Here is an 18063-nt window from a genome sequence, read left to right as displayed (position 1 = left end):
AGCCAAGACTACACAGAGAACCCTGTCTCAAAACAGCAACAAAGTAAACATGGATATTAATTATAAAAGAGGATTGTATAAAAGTAGACATGGATGGATGGTTGAATATGTAGATGATAGAAGATAGATAAATTATTGATAGGTAGAAATAGAGACAGACAGTGAGCATAGAGAAACTGTTTAGTAGAACCATGAAAAATTATGATAATTCTTTGTTGTCAACATTTCTCAGATCATTTTTAATTATGAGATTTGTCTGTGTTGGAGAGAGAGTTCTCTTTCTACTCTGTTATTTTGGTATTTAGAGTCTCTGTAAAGTCTTCTTACATCTATGAATTGTTAGTAAACACTGTACTTAAGATTTCCTAAACATTAGAAAGTTTAAGTCAGTTGTCTGAATTTTACCCCTGCTGTTTGTACCTTTGAGGTGCAGTGTCTTTCATAAGAACACTAGTTTGTTGGATATGTTTCTGTAATTTGCTCTCTGGTGTTTTTTTATGTATAAATTATATACTTAAATTTTTGGTTGGAAATGATTCTGATCAATGAGGACTTGCTTATTGTTAGGAAGTTTTTCTCTATAGTTTCTTGATACTGTCAAGCAAATATTACAATAGAGTACGTACAGCACGTGTGATCAATTTAAACTTGGTTCCTGTATAATAGTGCCTGTTGAGAGCTGCATTGAAAAAGACGGACATTTCCCCTAAGTCATATTAAATATGTGAAGGAAGTTCCTTTGGGTTAACTAGCTAATGAGTATGTTACAATTGCAGGTTCCCAATATTGTTAAAGCTCTGCACAAACAGATGAAAGAGAAGAGTGTAAAGACCCGACAGTGTTGTTTTAACATGTTAACTGAACTGGTAAATGTATTACCGGGGGCACTAACACAACACATCCCTGTACTTGTGCCAGGTATGTAAGGAACAATGCCTTTGGGTGCTTTCTAAGCACTTTTTGTTTTGTTTTTGTTTGTTTGTTTGTCTTTGTTTGGTTGGTTTGGTTTGGTTTTTTGTTTTTTTGAGACAGTGTTTCTCTTGTGTTACAGCTCTGGCTGTGTAGGCTGGCCTCGAATTCAGAGATCCACCTGCCCCTGCCTCCCAAGTGCTGGGACTGAAGGCATGCGCCACCACCGGCTGGCTCTCAGCACTTTTTAATTGTAGCACAGTTGAATAATTGTTTGACTTACAAGGGTAGTTTGTGGCAATTTATACATAGACCGTTTTAATCTAGCCATTTTGAATGCATGAAGTTAGATCCTTGTAACTAAAGGGATTTAATATTTTCTATAGGTTGTAACGCATCTCCCATTTTAGAAGTTATATTGTGCAGAGGGAAATTTTAACAATCTTTGAGGGGTTGCTTTTAATTCTTGCTGAAAATTGCATGGAAATGATTGGGTGTTCTATTGGCTTTTCAGGAATCATTTTCTCACTGAATGATAAATCCAGCTCTTCGAATCTGAAGATTGACGCCTTGTCATGCCTATATGTAATCCTTTGTAACCACTCCCCTCAAGTTTTCCACCCCCATGTTCAGGCTCTGGTCCCTCCAGTGGTGGCTTGTGTCGGAGACCCATTTTATAAGATCACATCAGAAGCCCTGCTGGTCACTCAGCAGCTTGTCAAAGTGATCCGCCCTCTAGACCAGCCCTCCTCATTTGACGCAACTCCTTACATCAAAGACCTCTTCACCTGCACAGTTAAGCGGTTAAAAGCAGCTGACATCGATCAGGAAGTCAAGGAAAGGGCTATTTCCTGTATGGGACAGATTATTTGCAACCTTGGAGACAATTTGGGTCCTGACTTATCAAACACACTTCAGATTTTCTTGGAGAGACTCAAGAATGAAATTACCCGACTAACAACAGTGAAGGCATTGACCCTGATTGCTGGGTCCCCTCTGAAGATAGATCTGAGACCTGTCCTGGGAGAAGGAGTTCCTATTCTTGCTTCATTTCTCAGGAAAAACCAGAGAGCTTTGAAACTGGGTACCCTATCTGCTCTGGATATTCTAATTAAAAACTATAGTGACAGTCTGACGGCTGCCATGATTGATGCAGTTCTAGATGAGCTGCCTCCTCTTATCAGCGAAAGTGATATGCATGTGTCGCAGATGGCGATCAGTTTTCTTACTACCCTGGCAAAAGTGTATCCCTCCTCCCTTTCCAAGATAAGTGGATCTATTCTCAATGAACTGATTGGACTTGTGCGATCACCTCTGCTGCAAGGAGGAGCGCTTAGTGCCATGCTAGACTTTTTCCAAGCTCTGGTTGTTACTGGAACAAACAATCTAGGATACATGGATTTGCTGCGCATGCTGACAGGTCCAGTTTACTCTCAGAGCACAGCTCTTACTCATAAGCAATCTTACTACTCCATTGCCAAATGTGTGGCTGCCCTGACTCGAGCCTGCCCTAAAGAGGGGCCTGCTGTAGTCGGTCAGTTTATTCAAGACGTCAAGAACTCAAGGTCTACAGACTCCATCCGTCTCTTAGCGCTCCTTTCTCTTGGAGAAGTTGGACATCATATTGACTTAAGTGGGCAGTTGGAATTAAAGTCTGTAATATTAGAGGCTTTCTCATCTCCTAGTGAAGAAGTTAAATCAGCTGCATCCTATGCACTAGGCAGCATTAGTGTAGGAAACCTTCCTGAGTATCTGCCCTTTGTACTACAAGAAATAACCAGTCAACCCAAAAGGCAGTACCTTCTGCTTCATTCCTTGAAGGAAATTATTAGCTCTGCTTCCGTGGCAGGCCTTAAGCCCTATGTTGAGAGCATCTGGGCCTTGCTGCTGAAGCACTGTGAGTGTGCAGAGGAAGGCACCAGGAATGTTGTTGCTGAGTGTCTAGGGAAGCTCACCCTCATTGACCCTGAGACTCTCCTCCCACGCCTGAAAGGGTACTTGATAGCAGGTGGGTACCCAGCTTCTTACTGTAAGAATTTGGTGACAGCTAGTTGCCTTGAAAAATACCTAACGAGGAACTGCCATCTACTTTTTTTTTTTTAAATGTTGAAAGCTACCTATGTGATGAAAATGCACTGGCATGCGTTGTATGTAGAGTGATATTCAGACATATTTTGTTGCTGAGAAAGGTAAAGTCTAGTTGCATAGTGCTTAAATAAGTGCGATCTAGTTCTTTATGCTGACTACGTTTTGGTTTTTCAAGACAAGGTTTCTCTGCGTAGCCTTGGTTGCCCTGGACTCGCTTTGTAGACCAGGCTGGCCTGGAACTCACAGAGATCCGCCTGCCTCTGCCTCCCAAGTGCTGGGATTAAAGGCATGCGCCACCACACCCAGCGCTAACTACATTTTAATGTTGCTATTATGATTTAAAACGTAGAAAAGACAAGTCTTGAATTTAATATGAAGACATTGGTAGTACTTTTTACATTAAAATTGCAGAGATTATTGAGCTTAATGCAAAAAATCAGGAAATATTATCTGTTCCCACACTTAGAATAAATGGATGATAATTCATAAGTAATTAAAATATTGTTTAGTTTAAAAATTCATAAATGTACTCTGCTGCTGGTTCCCTGGATCACCTCCTTCATAGAAGATAATTTTTCTTTTAAAATTTAGTAAGCTTTTTTTTTTAAAGGTAAAAAACTTGTTAATTTAGTATCCTAAGTGCTAGAAGATAGTCTTTTTGGACAATGAGGGTTGTTAATTGTTGAAGACATTGGTCTTTTTAAAATGTCATTGCTGGACATCAGTGGCAAGCATACCAATAGATTTACAATTTGCTTTTAATTAGGGTCGTCATATGCTCGAAGCTCAGTGGTTACAGCTGTGAAGTTTACTATTTCTGATCATCCTCAGCCTATTGATCCACTATTAAAGAACTGCATAGGTGAGTGGAAACAAAACTTACTGATAGGTGCTTTGGGAAGATGCAAAGTTTTGTCAAGGTTCTGTTAATTCCAGTAACTAAGACTAGCACCGCGGAGGTTTTTTATTACTGGGGAAGTAATATGTATACAAGGCAATTATTTTATTACAGAGATGATTTATAATGTATTGTTTATAAGTTGAGCAAATTTATTTATATAGGCTTTATCAGTAAGTACTAGCAGCAGATGGTTTTGTTCATCACTGAAGTAGGTAAATGTGTCAGCATGCCTTAATGAGTAAAGAAGCAGATGCTAAATCTGCCTGACCGTCAGATGTTTTCTCCCAGAGTACATGACTCTTACTCAAGTTGCTAAGAGTCTCAAGGTTTGATGGCTGCTTGGAACGCTCTAGCTCTAAGTGGGTTCATAGAGAACTTCTCACAAAAGGTGGACTGCCTAAGAACAAAAAGAACGAAGCTGAAAGCGTATAACTCTCACAAGTCTTGAGAGGAAATTATCATTATTTCCTTTGTTTTATTTTGGTTTTTGGAGACAGAGTTTCTCTGTGTAGCCTTGGCTGTCCTGGACTCACTTTGTAGACTAAGCTTGCCTCGAACTCACACAGAGATCCACCTCCCTCTGCCTCCTGAGTGCTGGGATTAAAGGTGTGAGCCACCTTGCCTGGCCTTTGTTGTATTCTTCTCTCCATTTGTTAACCCTAATGTTAATAGTAATCCAAATCCCTCAGGTGTAATTTGGTGTTTTCCTAAGGACAGGTGTTGGTGGGACTAGGAAGGAGGAGATGTGGCCAAGTAGTAGATTCATGCTATTCTGAGTGTGCAGGAAAGGGGTTCAGGGGCAAATGGACATCCTGAACTGCGTGAAGTGGGTTACCAGTTCAGAGTTGGGTGGCACACACACATGGATGAGTTGTCTTACTAGGACTCAGAAGTAGTCTATGTGAGGAGGTGTCTACCTTCCCTTACTGCTTGCATAGATACACCCATGAAAGACCTGCTAGAAGTTTCTAGAGTTTCAGCATTCAGTGTACCAGCATGCAATACCTGAGGTCTGTGTTTCCCCTCATCTTATCCATCTGCTTCATTTCAAACTGAAATCCAGTTTTGTCACCTTCATTTTGTGCCTTCGTTTCCCTATTATTTTGAAAGATTGTTGATGATAGAGTTGGAGTCTTATTATGAGGAGTAATTAGTGCCTGTACAATCCCCTCTATGTGGTAGACACTGTTCAACAATACAAATTCTTTTCCTCTGCTCAGTGACCATCAAAGCATACTCTTCATACATTGATGAGAAACAAAGGCTCTTGACTAAAGTACCTGTCCAAAGCTTTGCAGTCACTGCAGGAAATGACTCATCATCGGTGTGCCCTAAAGGAATTTTACATTTTAATTTTTTTCCTGTACATTTTTAGAATAGCAGACTTACAATTTTGTTTTTACAATAGCTGGCTATTTGGCATTTGTCCTGTTGGGTAGTTCTTTCCTCATGTTATACTCCCATGCTCTTACGAATTCCAGTATTTCTCAGTGAAGACACAGATAGTGTTAGGCGATGTAATTGTCTTTGAGTTGTGTCCCTGTCCAGTCTATATTAAGCTTAGTTTCTTGACGCTTTTAGTGAATTGTAAGGAATTTGAATATGTTAGATCTGATGCCTTTTTCTGGCCTGCAGGGTTACATGAAGGCAGAATAAGTCTTTAAAAAAAAAAATGAAGGAGGAGCCTAAAGTACCTCTCTATATAGCCTCTGCGTTTTAGATGCCAAGAATGAATTCCCAGTGAAATATGAACACACATTCAATAATAGCTTGTTTCTATACTGCTGAAATAAACTTTATGGCTCACTTGACCTTTATCAGGTTCTTCTGTGACTCACTTCAGGGAAGAAATAGCAGTGATACCACAAGTAAGTTTATTGTGTAAATTGTGTTTTAAGTTTACCATGAGTGTGTTGTTTCTCAAAATTTTCAGGTGATTTTCTAAAAACTTTGGAAGACCCAGATTTGAATGTAAGAAGAGTGGCTTTGGTGACATTCAATTCCGCAGCCCACAACAAGCCATCGCTGATAAGGGATCTTCTCGATTCTGTTCTTCCCCATCTTTACAACGAGACAAAAGTTAGGAAGGAACTTATAAGAGAGGTGAGCGAGTTAGATCCCATCAGTTACCTGCGCTTGTCTTTTAGTTGTTGTTACAAGCTTGTGTGTTCCTTCTTGTTTTAACAGGTAGAAATGGGTCCGTTTAAACATACGGTTGATGATGGTCTGGACATTAGAAAGGCAGCTTTTGAGTGTATGTATACACTTCTAGACAGCTGTCTTGATAGACTGGATATCTTTGAATTTCTAAATCATGTTGAAGATGGTTTGAAGGACCATTATGATATAAAGGTAAGATGCTGGGGATGTCTATAGAATGATTTAGTAGACTTTGATGTAGGAGCTTTTATGATTATAATTTACTTAAATGCGTAGGTAAGAATAATTGAGCCATCTACCAAGATTTTTCTTAGCGTCTTATAAACAGTATGTGCAGAAGTAGTAGAAAGACGTTGTGATTATCGGTTAATACACAAGAAAAATCCAAACCTTTTTTTACTGAAGGAGACAAAGGAAGTGGATCCCAAATGTTTTTTAAAAATGCATTTCCAACCTCCTTAATGAATAGTACCTACACATATTCTTTGCCTTAGAAGCAGACATTTTACTGCTGAAAGTACAAGTCTGACCTTTCAGGCCTGTCTTGATGAAAAGCTAGGCAGTAGTTTTCTTACTTTTTCTGTAGTTCCTGGTGAAGTTTCTTAGGCTGTTTTAGCCTAGGCCGTGGGTACCTTTGTTTACTTTGTACTTCAATACAAGATGTGCTGCGTTAATATCGGGCTGTGTAAGGGCCAACCTGGGGAGCTCTCCTTTCAGACACTCTGCAGTCTGCAGAGGCTTTACAACAGTCAGAATTGCTTCTTAGGTTTAGAGCATGGACTTAGCTTCTATCTTGCATTCCTGTTTGTCCTGTGTAGTCATTTCTGTTACAAATATGTCTGTAAGTGAGTGACTCAGAAGCAATCAAGTTCATGAATTCTATCCTTTTCATGATGCCTGGGGTCTGGCGGAGCAAAGGTGGCTTCTGAGAAGTTACCTGAGCCCTGGCACTAAGACCCCAGCTATTCGGATGCAATCCTACACACTCAGTTACAGTACAAGGAGAAAGGGTTGTTTTCTGTAAAGGCTTGCTTCCATTCGATGAATTTTCCTAAAATTCAGTGAGTTTTAGTTACATTTCATGTGAGCTTTTTTGTAGTATTGAAGTTTCCTGCTTTCTCCTGGCAGGTGAGTAACACTCTTGAGGATGGGGTTGTGCAATGGGTATTTTAAATGCACCCCACCCAGGTGATTCTGATGTGTGGTCAAAATTGGGGAAAAAAAGGAAAGAAACCGTTTTAATAGTTTTGTATTGTGGGATCCATATGGAAGCTGAAGTTTTCCTAGCATCCACCTAAGGCGTGCAATGGTTCTGTGACTGAGTGGCAGGTTAAATTAAGATGGTGCTCTATTTGGCATACTGATAATTTTCCTGTTGAAAAAAAGAAGTGTCAGAATGTGGGCTTTTTGTCATTAGAAAAATTGTATTTTTTTTTTTTTTTTTATTCCTAATAGATGCTAACATTCTTAATGTTGGTGCGACTATCTACTCTTTGTCCAAGTGCAGTACTGCAAAGGTTGGACCGACTTGTTGAGCCACTACGTGCTACGTGTACAACTAAGGTAATTGTTGCTAGGCCTCCATTTAGGCTACATTTGGCATGGGAATTATAGGGTGTGGAAATAAACTCTGTTAATTCAGAAAAAAAAAAACTTAAAATTTTGTGACCACTGGCTTTTACATTTTTTTTTTATTAATATGTGCATTTTACATGTGTGTTGATGTACTTTGAGGCAGAATCCTCCTCTACAGTTAGGCTGATCTTGAACTCTCTACCTTGTTTTAGCCTTACAAATGCTGAGATCACAAGTATATGCTTCTGTGCCTATTCTCTGGATTTTTGTTACTGTTCTTATTTTGTTTCATAAAATTAATTTTAAAATGAATGTGAAAAAGCTAACATAATGCCTTTAATCCCAGCTCTCTAGAGGCAGAGGCAGGTGGATCACTGAGTTCAAAACCAGCCTGCTCTACTTAGTGAATTCCAGGACAGAGAAACCCTGTCTCCAAAACCAAAGAACAGATAGAAACGTTTCTTCTTTTCTAGCACTTTATATGCTCTGCATTTCCTAGTTTATTCTTTTTTTCTGATTTTTCAAATTTAATTTTGTTAGTACCTTCTCTTTCTGATTCATAGAACACTTTGAGCAACAAATTCAGAAATTACTCTTTTCAGTCCTGGGATGTCTTTCTTAGGAAATTCTTTATTGCTGCTTCGATTCCACTGTTTGACTTTGCTTCCTAGTGCTGTGATGAAGGCCGTGGCCAAAAGCAACTTGGGAGAAAGCTTGTACAGCTTATAGACCACCATGAAGGGAATTTACAATAGGAACCTGAGGCAGGAGCTGATGCAGGGGCATGGAGGAATGCTGCTTACTGGCTTGCTTCTCCTGACTTGTTCAGTTTGCTTCTTAAATACTTCAGGACTCCTGTCCAGGCACAGTACCACGCACAGTGGGCTGGTCCCCCACATTGATCATCACTTAAGACTGTGCCCTACAGCCCTACCTGTAGTTACTCAGTTGAGGCTCTATTCTCACAGCTCCAGCTTGTATCAGATGGACAAAAAAGCTAGCTGCCATGGTGCTATACGACTCTCTGGTTCTGTTTTCTTCGAATTGTCCATTTATTTGGTGGATAATTTTTCATAATATTCCCTAATCTACTGTAATATTTCTTATTCTATCTCAAAATCTAACTAACTTGGTTCCTCTTTCTCTGGAAAGAATATGGTTTGTCAGTCTTTATCTTTTCAAAAGGCCAGCTTGGTTTCATTAGCTTCAGGTATTATTACTCTTTGGATTTCTGCTTTACTGAGTACAGCTCTGGCCTTTCTTATTTATACTTTTTGCCTTTCAGGCTTTGCTTATTACTGTTTTTCTAAATCTTTTGGATATTTGAGGTAGAATCTCTCCATTTATCATAGGGTGACCTGAAACTTGCTGTGTAGTCCAGGTTGGCCTTGACCTTTTTGATTATTGGAGTACATCATTAGGTTACTGCAGAGTTATGATTTTCACCTTTTATGATAGATACTCATAGCTATAAACTTATCTTATTCCATATATCCTAGTAAAGTGCTATTCTACAGAGGGATGGAACCCTTAACTCAGAGCCTGGTATCAGAACTTGATAAAGACAACAAAAGTAAAACTATATTTATTTCTTTGTACATGAACTGGACAGGTACTTTTCAATGAAGTCATACAAATGATCAGTAAGTAAAGAAAGAACTGTATTGAGATTTCCATGTTACAGTCTACAGAAAGCAAAACAATCAAACATTCTAGTAAAGATTCACGGCAAAAGGAATTTTTGGGGGGTGGGGTGGAGGTTCAAGACAGGGTAACCTTGACTATCCTGGACTCGCTTTGTAGAGCAGACTGGCCTTGAACGCACAGCGATCCACCTGCCTCTGCCTCCTGAGTGCTGGGATTAAAGGGCAAAAGGACTTCTAACAGTATGGATAGGCACAGAAAAAAGACACTATGGAGATGAGTCTGACTGATTCTCAAAAACAGTAGAACCAGAATGAACTACCATGACATAGCCTGCTTCCAGTCTAACACTGTTCACAGCAGCCAACTGTGGAATCAACCCAGGTGCTCATATGATAGGAATGGATCTTTAAAGTGTGATATTTAATATGTATGTGCATATATGCACACAGGCACACATACAGAATGAAATTTAGCAGTAAGAAAAAATGGAAGTTATTTCTAGGGAAATGAGTAAACCAGAGATAATTGTGGTAAGCAGAATAAGCCATATTCAGATAAGTTTTCTTCCTCTGTGTGAATTTAGACACCACAAACAAAAATCTGCAGAATAAGAACAAAAGACATGAAAATAAAACCAACCGAAGTATATAATAATGTGGCATAAGATTTTTGAGCTTCAAAAATATGAAGCCTTTAATTCTTACTGGGGAGGGAAGCACAGCTGCCTCATGAGAGAGGTGCTTAACATGAATCTTGGAGAATAAGGACTGAACATTGAAGATGGAAGTGTTTGGTTGTGTTTTAATCCAAGTGATTATAAAAATAAGGGAATGAGTGGAAATACTTGGTGTTTGAAGAAAGTGAATATTGAATGATTGGTTTCTTGGTGGGGGCCAAAGTTCTGCTCTCTTTGTTTCAAGTAAGTAGGGCTAGATTTTCAGTCTTTTTTTTTTTTTTTTCAAGACAGGGTCTCTCTATGTAGCCTTGGCCATCCTGGACTCGCTTTGTAGACCAGACTGGCCTTTGCTGGGATTAAAGGTGTGCGGTGCCACGCCCAGCTAGATTTTCAGTCTTTTAGGAGTGGGACTTGTGGGAAAAGCCCATTCCTTACTAGGAGACAGCTAGTTAGTGCCTCGGAAAGAGGTTTGCTGTCTGCTGTACTTGTCGTGTAGTGCCGTCTGCACCCATTTTGGAGTGCCTTTACATTACTCACTGGGAAACCAATCTATATATGTGTTGTTAACGTTGCAGCGTGTAACCTGAACTTACTTTGTATTGCAGGTAAAGGCAAACTCCGTAAAGCAGGAGTTTGAAAAGCAGGACGAACTAAAGCGATCTGCCATGAGGGCAGTAGCAGCATTGCTAACCATTCCAGAGGCAGAGAAGAGCCCACTTATGAGTGAATTCCAGTCACAGATCAGCTCTAACCCGGAGCTGGCGGCCATCTTTGAAAGTATCCAAAAAGATTCTTCATCTGCTAATTTGGAATCAATGGACACTAGTTAGATGTGTGTTCCACGTGGGGACCATTACATTTGACCGCACAATGCACTGAATTGACAAGTTGACCATAGACACAGGAGAGAAGTGTCTAGAAGCTTCAGGATGTTCCACTTTTGTTTTCCTTCGTGGAAAGTTTGTTCAGCTTTCTTCCATTGTTGTTTTTATAGCATTTACTTCAGAAATCTGTATTTCCATAATCCAGAGGTTGTAAAACCACTAATGTTTTTAGTGGTTAGGGCAACATTTGAAATGGAAACTAAAGTTAGGATTTATGGAATGTGGAAATAGGGTCCAGTATCTGTTTGCCCTGTAATGTGTAGGATTAAAATGTTAAAATTTTATGACCATGGATTTCTTTGTTTTATAAATTCTCTCATTTAAAATCAATTCTGCAGCACAAAAACCATGTTTCTTTTCTTGTATAACCTCTACTTTAAGTAACAAAATGATTTTTAACTGGCAGATAAGAATATCCATTTAAGACATGTTATTTCAGAGAGATTGGCATCTTAGCAAAGATAATAAAGTATCAATCTTAAGTATAAGGCTTAACAATATCCCCTTGTGCACACTGATTTTGCATGAACAGGTTTACAAATATGTATTGTCTGTAATACAGCATGTGCAAATTATTCACAATACAAGTTAAAATAAGCATTAGTGAAATTTTCAGATACTTTTGCACAGAAAACATTATCTGGTGAGAGAGGAGTTAATATTGAAACTGGTTTTCTACCTGCCAGTGTGAATTTACAGATGTTTTCAGCAAATCAAGTCACAGCAATTTGCAACTTTTTACTATTATAAATTATCTTATACATTTAAGGACTTAGTTTTTCTCAGTTCCACAGTTTGTGTGCGTGTTTCCATCTACCAGGTCTCAAAGCTAGACTGTTTATTCCTGTTGAGTATCTGTCTTAGTTACTAAAGGACAAAAACCTCACCTGTACTTTGAAATTTTGTTTTTAGGAAATTTCTAAAGCCTTCTTCTAGTTGGGTTTAGCTAACAATGCCTCCCACCCATCCTCAGCCCATCTCTTGTTGAGCCAACTTCCATATTGTCTTTGATAAGTGTTGACTATTTGCTGGGGGAGCGAAGCTTTTGCAGTTATTTCTGTTGTAGTTGAAATTTTATCCAACATTCCATGAGCTCATTTCACACTGTCGCCGCCTTCACATTTGTGGTGCTCCTGGTAACAGTTAAGAGCGACTCTAAGATGAGAACACTTTTAATTCTGTGCAGACTTAGTCTACATGTATCTAAGGCTGTTAAATTGAGTCGTCAGTTTCAAGTAGTCAGTTTGAAAATGCACCGTTAGATGTAAAACTGTGAATTTAAACGCTTGTCCCGTTATTACATCAAATACATAATTGTTTTAGGTAAGAACTGGCTACTAAGTGAACAGCTCGGCTTTGAATGTCTGATGCAGAAGACATTGGTGGGTACTGGTTAAGGTTTTGATTATACATTGGCTTGGAACATTATATGAAGTTGGTGCCATGTCAAAATATGGCAGGTAATAATTTTATACCATAATTTTTGTGAAACTAATAGGAATTTATTTTAGTATATTATTATGCATTAGGCATTACTATGGTGTAGATCTTGTGGGTAGAGTTAAGTTTTGGGTTATGGTTTCACAGTGAGTTACAATACGGCCTCTAGGACTGAACAGAATTTTGACATACATGTGTTCTGTGACTGTCTTAGTTAATTATCTATAGTTAAGCCCATATACTTTTCCCCCATTTGGTTTCTTTTGAATTCAAGATACATGTTATGTTTTTGTTGTTGTTTGAGTCTTGCAAGTTGCCTCATTTTCCCGCATCACTTAAATTCTTGTGTAAAGAAAATGCTGCTTTAATGGTTAAAATGTCACACCACCTATACATACAGAGCAGAGGAATCATACACCTCTATACAGGCCATCAGGAGAAAGCTCAGGGTTTCAGTGCTGAGCCACACTGATGCGGTGGTGATGTGGTCCAGATCTGGGTGGGAAGTAGCAAGGAGTCGAGTCCAGTCCTACCCCCACTCACACTAGAAAGGTAGAGCATCTGCCTGGCGGTTCTCCACCCAGGAGGTTCAAGAAGTTAGTAGTATGAGAGCAAACTGTTGGCGATTTTTATGAATACGTTAAAGTTTAGACCTATATGTATGAAGTTTTTTAAAGAAGAAAGCTCTATGCATTTGAGTTTTGCATTTAGTCTGTCTTATAACATGAAGGAGTCTGACCTGAGGAGTTAATATAAAGTTAGTAGAATTAAATGCTACTATCTAATTGTATATTTTATTAGTGATAATAAAAGCTGCTTAATTGCTAGCAGTTAGAATTCTCAAAAGATTTGGAATATGATGGCTTTTTAAAATGTATATTTACATAATTTAATGATAATTAAACAACCAAGTTAGTCCTTTTTAATCTGCACATTCCTTGGGTAAACAATAAATAACATAGGGCATAAACAGGTAACTTATAGGATGTTTTGATATTTTTGTATCTAGCTCAGCCTCAGACATGAAGTCATGATTGAAGTTCAGAATATTGAAATATATAAAATCTTCAGCTGCTGAAGAATTTGCTTAATTTCACTTAATTTGTTCATATGTCTTCAGGGCCACATCAATTACATGATAAAGTATATGGTAATATTTTGTAATTGAAGTGATATTTTCTGCCCGCATTAAATTTGACTGAGAATCCTTCAGGAGGCTGAGATAAGAGGATCATGAGTTCAAAGCCAGCTTGGGCTGCATAACAAGACCCTTTCTCAAATGGTGTGTGTGTGAATCTAAGTTGTCAAAGTTAAGTTTTTGATATCTGAATGTAAAAGTTAAAGTTCTCAACGAGTAAAATTGGAATTGTAGCTTTTACTTAATTTCATTTTGACTTTTAAGTTACTGTCTTCTTTAATCTCCATAGAATGGAGATTTTAACATTTGGTTGTAAAATGGAACACATTGGAAATGTGCCAGAAGCTATCCAAAGCTCACTAGATAAAGCTGTGAAATCCCATAGTTTTCCCTTTTCAGTACAAAAGGAGCTTGGTTTTCTAGTAACACCAGTGAAGAGGTTGTGAAGGCCTATGCCATGCTTTAGGACATCCAGCTTTTAATAACATGGTTTTGTTCTTTATATGTTGGAAAGCTAACTTGGCATCTCAAAAAGGATTTGGTTTTCTTAGGGCATTTTAAAAACCAACTTTGAAAAGCTGAAGAGGTATTATGTTATTGTGCTGTTGGACCCACAGCATCAGTGGGTCAGATTCTGAAAGGTTATTTAGTAGATTAAAGTTCTATTTAGTAGATTAAAGCCATCAGACCTCTGGGGCGGTTCAGAATGTTTGTTTTGCTCAGGTCTTCAGAATTGAGAGACAGAAAACACTTGAAACAGGATTCTTTGCAGATGATGGAGTGTATGGATTAGCATATGTAGCCACTTGGGAACAGTTGGTGCTCACTGGATGACTTGGGAATGCTCACACACATGGATGCAAAACTGTAGAGTTGTACTCTGTATGATACAATGGTGGCCTATGTTGTACTAGTCTGTAATAAGCTATACTCTGGAAAGTTGCTTGCTTGTTTCATAGATTCTTCACGTTTAAACAAAAACTGCAACTGCTTGCTTAGGTGAGGGCAGCTCAATGTATGTACCTGTACTAGTGTGAGACGTGTATCTGCTTGCAATCATTGCCATATGTAAACTAAGCGAGGCTTTCCTAAGAGATGTGGAAATAAACTCCTGGTTCCTTATTCTAGAAATAAAATCCATGTTTTCCTTCAGAATGCATACTGCAGTAGACAAAAATGTTCCTTTAGGTAGGGATTTTGGATGTTGATACTAAGAGTTTGCACTTGTTGAGTGTGAGTGCATTGTAAGATAGCAACATCCTGGCCTCTACCTTCTGGGGGTCAGAAGGTAGCACAGCACACCTTCAGAGACATTGCTCCAAGTCCTCCTCAGGGGAGACTGCGGTACCTCACTTGAGATTTTTTTTCTTTTTTTAAAGAAAGAATTTTATTTCTGGTCACTACATCCAGCAGTCTTTGAGGAAGGTAAACAGATCTACTAAGAGTTTTTCTAGTGTGTCAGGTTTTCATCTTATTGTATAGCTGATCTTCAGTACTGTAATCTACCTTCCTCTGGCTACAAAGTGGCATATTTAATAGAAATGAGATTAGAAAGGGCCAGCAATGCAATGTGGGGTCTGTACGCATTGGCAGCAGACTGCAGCATCTAAATTTAAGAGCAGTGGCCAAAAAGAATCTAATGCGCTTGAGTTCTTAGTTCCAAAGAAACAGTAAAGACTGGTGTCCCAGAAGTATGGAGAACTTAGTGCCAAATGGTAGCATATTCCATGCTTCTAAAGCAGAGTTTACAACAGTTACTCAAGTCAAGTTGACAGTATTTTATTTTTTGTTATTTTTCTAGAATTAGCTCAGGATCAGAGACAAAGTGATTTAATGTGGATCTTGATTTCCGCGATGGATTTTTGAAGACCAATGATGGTAGGCAAAATTGTAGAACTGCCACAAATTGTCTTTGAAACAAGACCATTGAATATGTACATTTTGAAACTCAGTATGCTTGGAAGAAATGGCATAAGCAACTATGATAACATAAATGCATTTTAGAGAATAATTTGCCTGTTGAGTGGTGACCATGTTTGGTAACACCCCCCCACCACCACCGACCCTGCCCCAAGACCCCGCTTTGTAGACCAGGCTGGCCTTGAACTCACAGCGATCCACCTGCCTCTGCTTCCCGAGTGCTGGGATTAAAGGCGTGCGCCACCACATCCAGCCATGTTTGGTAACCTTGAACACTTTTCTTGCATAGAGGGTTTTGTTTTTAAATGTACATTTAGGGCTTCCATATCTATCATGAGATAGATACTTGCTCCTCCCAAGCCTGCTTACCTGAGTTTGATCCTTCGGATCTACATGGTGGAAAAAGAGAAACAATTCCTGCAAATTGTCTTCTGACCTCCACACACAAATGGTCATGGTGTGTGTGTGCGCATGGATACCCCCATAAATAAATGCAATGTGAAAACTAAAGTGTACACTTAAAGGATATTTGCCACTTTGTTCCAGCGTCAGATCTCTACAAAATAGCATGGAGGTGGGGGAAAGAATTTTTAGTTTTTTCTTTCCTTTAATTTTTTTGTTGTTGTTGATGTTGTTTTGGGAGGGGGTTGTTTGTTTTTGTTTTTGGAGACTGTTTCTCTGTGTAGCCTTGGCTGGCCTGGACTCACTTTCTAGACCAGGCTGGCCTGGAACTCATAGTAATACACCTGCCTCTGCCTCTCAAGTGCTGGGATTAAAGGCATGTGCCACCACACCCAGCAATGTGATTTTATTCTTTTACTTGAAATGACACCAATCTGACCATGTTTTGGTAGGTGAGCAAATCACCTGATAGCCAATTCTCATAGTTGGTGAGAACAGCTTGCAGTTGGTGCTGGGAGAGGACTTAGCTATGTTGTGTACGCCACTACAGATCATTTTTCAGTCACCCTGCTGCTAATCACATCATACTTAGCCTCATCTCCCTCCCTTTACCTGGCCATCACTGTCACCTAAACCACCTTCCCTTCTAAGGTAACCTTAACAGTTTCCTTTAAAAAAATTTTTTTATTATTTGTCTTACATCTCAGTTGTTAGCCCATCCCTTGTATCCTCCCATTCCTCCCTCCCTCCCACTTTCCCCCTACTCCCCTATGTCTGTGACTGAGGGGGACCTCCTCCCCTGTATATATGCTCATCAGGTATCAAGTCTCTTCTTGGTAGGCTGCTATCCTTCCTCTGTGCGCCACCAGGCTTCCCCATCAAGGAGATGTGGTCAAAAATTGGGCGCCAGAGTTTGTGTGAAAGTCAGACCCCACTCTCCACTCAACGGTGGAGAATGTCCTGCCCATGGGCTAGATCTGGGTGGTAGGGGTTCGAAGGTTACTGTACGTACTGTCCTTGGCTGGTGCCATAGTTTGAGCAGGACCCTTGGGCCCAGATCTACCCGTCATAATGTTCTTGTAGGTTTCTAGGACCCTCTGGAACCAGTTTTATTCTTTTACCAGTAGCACAAATGGAGATTATCTACCTCAAATACTCTAGTGTTTCTAGTAAACATAATGATGGTCTCCCTGAGAGAACCAGCACAATAGATGTTTTCTAACGTGCTTAGGTACCTTCATTTTACATCAATCTTTATTTCTCCTAACTTTGTGAATACCATAAATTGACAAATTAAAATAACATCTATGGTTTACAAAGCATATATATGTCCCCCATAAGCTTTTGGGAATTTGGTCCCTAGTTGATGGTACTCTTTAGGGAAGTTTAGGAGATTTGACCTAACTAGAGAACTAAAAACCTCGTGCAACTTCCAGCTTGCTCTCTGCTTCCTGCTGTGGTTGAAGATGTGAGCTTTCAACTTCCTGCTCCAGCCTTCATGCCTGCCTGCTGCCATGCTTGCCCCTCGTAGACTCATCCTCTGAAACCATTAGCCCAAATAAGCAGCTCTGTTGTTGCCTTGGTGTTTTATATCATCACCGGAGCAGTAATTAATGCACTCCTCTGTCCATTAACTGTCATAGCCTCCACACTCTGAAACTCAAAGGCCTGCAGTCTATTTGGTCTTGGTCCTGCCTGGCTCCTTCCTGACATTGTAAAGAACTAATCTGTATAGCTCCTTGTTCTCATTGGATTACAGGTTTCTTCTCTGAAGTGTTACTACTTAACCCTTGCCTCCATATTCAGTTGAAACCAGGAGCTTAACTTCACCAATGCAATTACTGCTTAATTCCCATTATTGTGGCATGAGCTGTTGAAGTCCTGAATGAGTGTGTATTAACAAGGACCCCAGTGCCTCTGACCCATGAGAATTGGCAAAGCCTCCCTGCAACTCAACGCTTAGGAACTTAGCAAAGCCTTCCTCTAGTATGTGTGAGCACATGTTAAACAGTGTGTACAATTGCAGCTTATTCCTCCTCAATGACTAACTTCAGACTGTTTCCCTATAGAGACCTCTGGCCAACACTTGCTAAACGCTTCCTGGTCCATTAGCTGTATATAATATATGTACTGCGCTTCCAATTATGGGTGTTTGGCACTGGTTCCTGCTTGAGAGCTGGCTAATGGTTCTGAATATGCCATGCTACTTCTTGTGTCAACAGCCAAATCTATCATAAGAAGACTAAAGGAATTGAAAGATGGGCGAAAGCACTCTGATCAAGCTATCCATCCCTAGCCTACAATAAGGTTCATCCGTATAACA

The 18063-nt window shown here is 39.5% G+C and overlaps 1 protein-coding gene across 1 annotated transcript in view; it reads left to right on the top strand.

The window, feature by feature from the left end:
• Positions 1–11340, top strand: part of CAND1 (cullin associated and neddylation dissociated 1) — a 39251-nt gene extending 27911 nt beyond the window's left edge. The window contains exons 9-15 of the mRNA XM_084759758.1: positions 777–918; positions 1424–2917; positions 3764–3859; positions 5832–6001; positions 6086–6250; positions 7514–7621; positions 10562–11340. Of these exons, the coding sequence (XP_084615884.1) occupies positions 777–918; positions 1424–2917; positions 3764–3859; positions 5832–6001; positions 6086–6250; positions 7514–7621; positions 10562–10786 (2400 nt within the window). The 3' untranslated portion in view covers positions 10787–11340. The remainder of the gene's footprint in view (positions 1–776; positions 919–1423; positions 2918–3763; positions 3860–5831; positions 6002–6085; positions 6251–7513; positions 7622–10561) is intronic.
• The last annotated feature ends 6723 nt before the right edge of the window (positions 11341–18063 follow it).

This window comes from Acomys minous (genome assembly GCF_964271855.1).
Source record: "Acomys minous genome assembly, chromosome: 15".
NCBI classification, from domain to species: domain Eukaryota; kingdom Metazoa; phylum Chordata; class Mammalia; order Rodentia; family Muridae; genus Acomys; species Acomys minous.
This window is presented reverse-complemented; position numbering and strand designations above follow the sequence as displayed.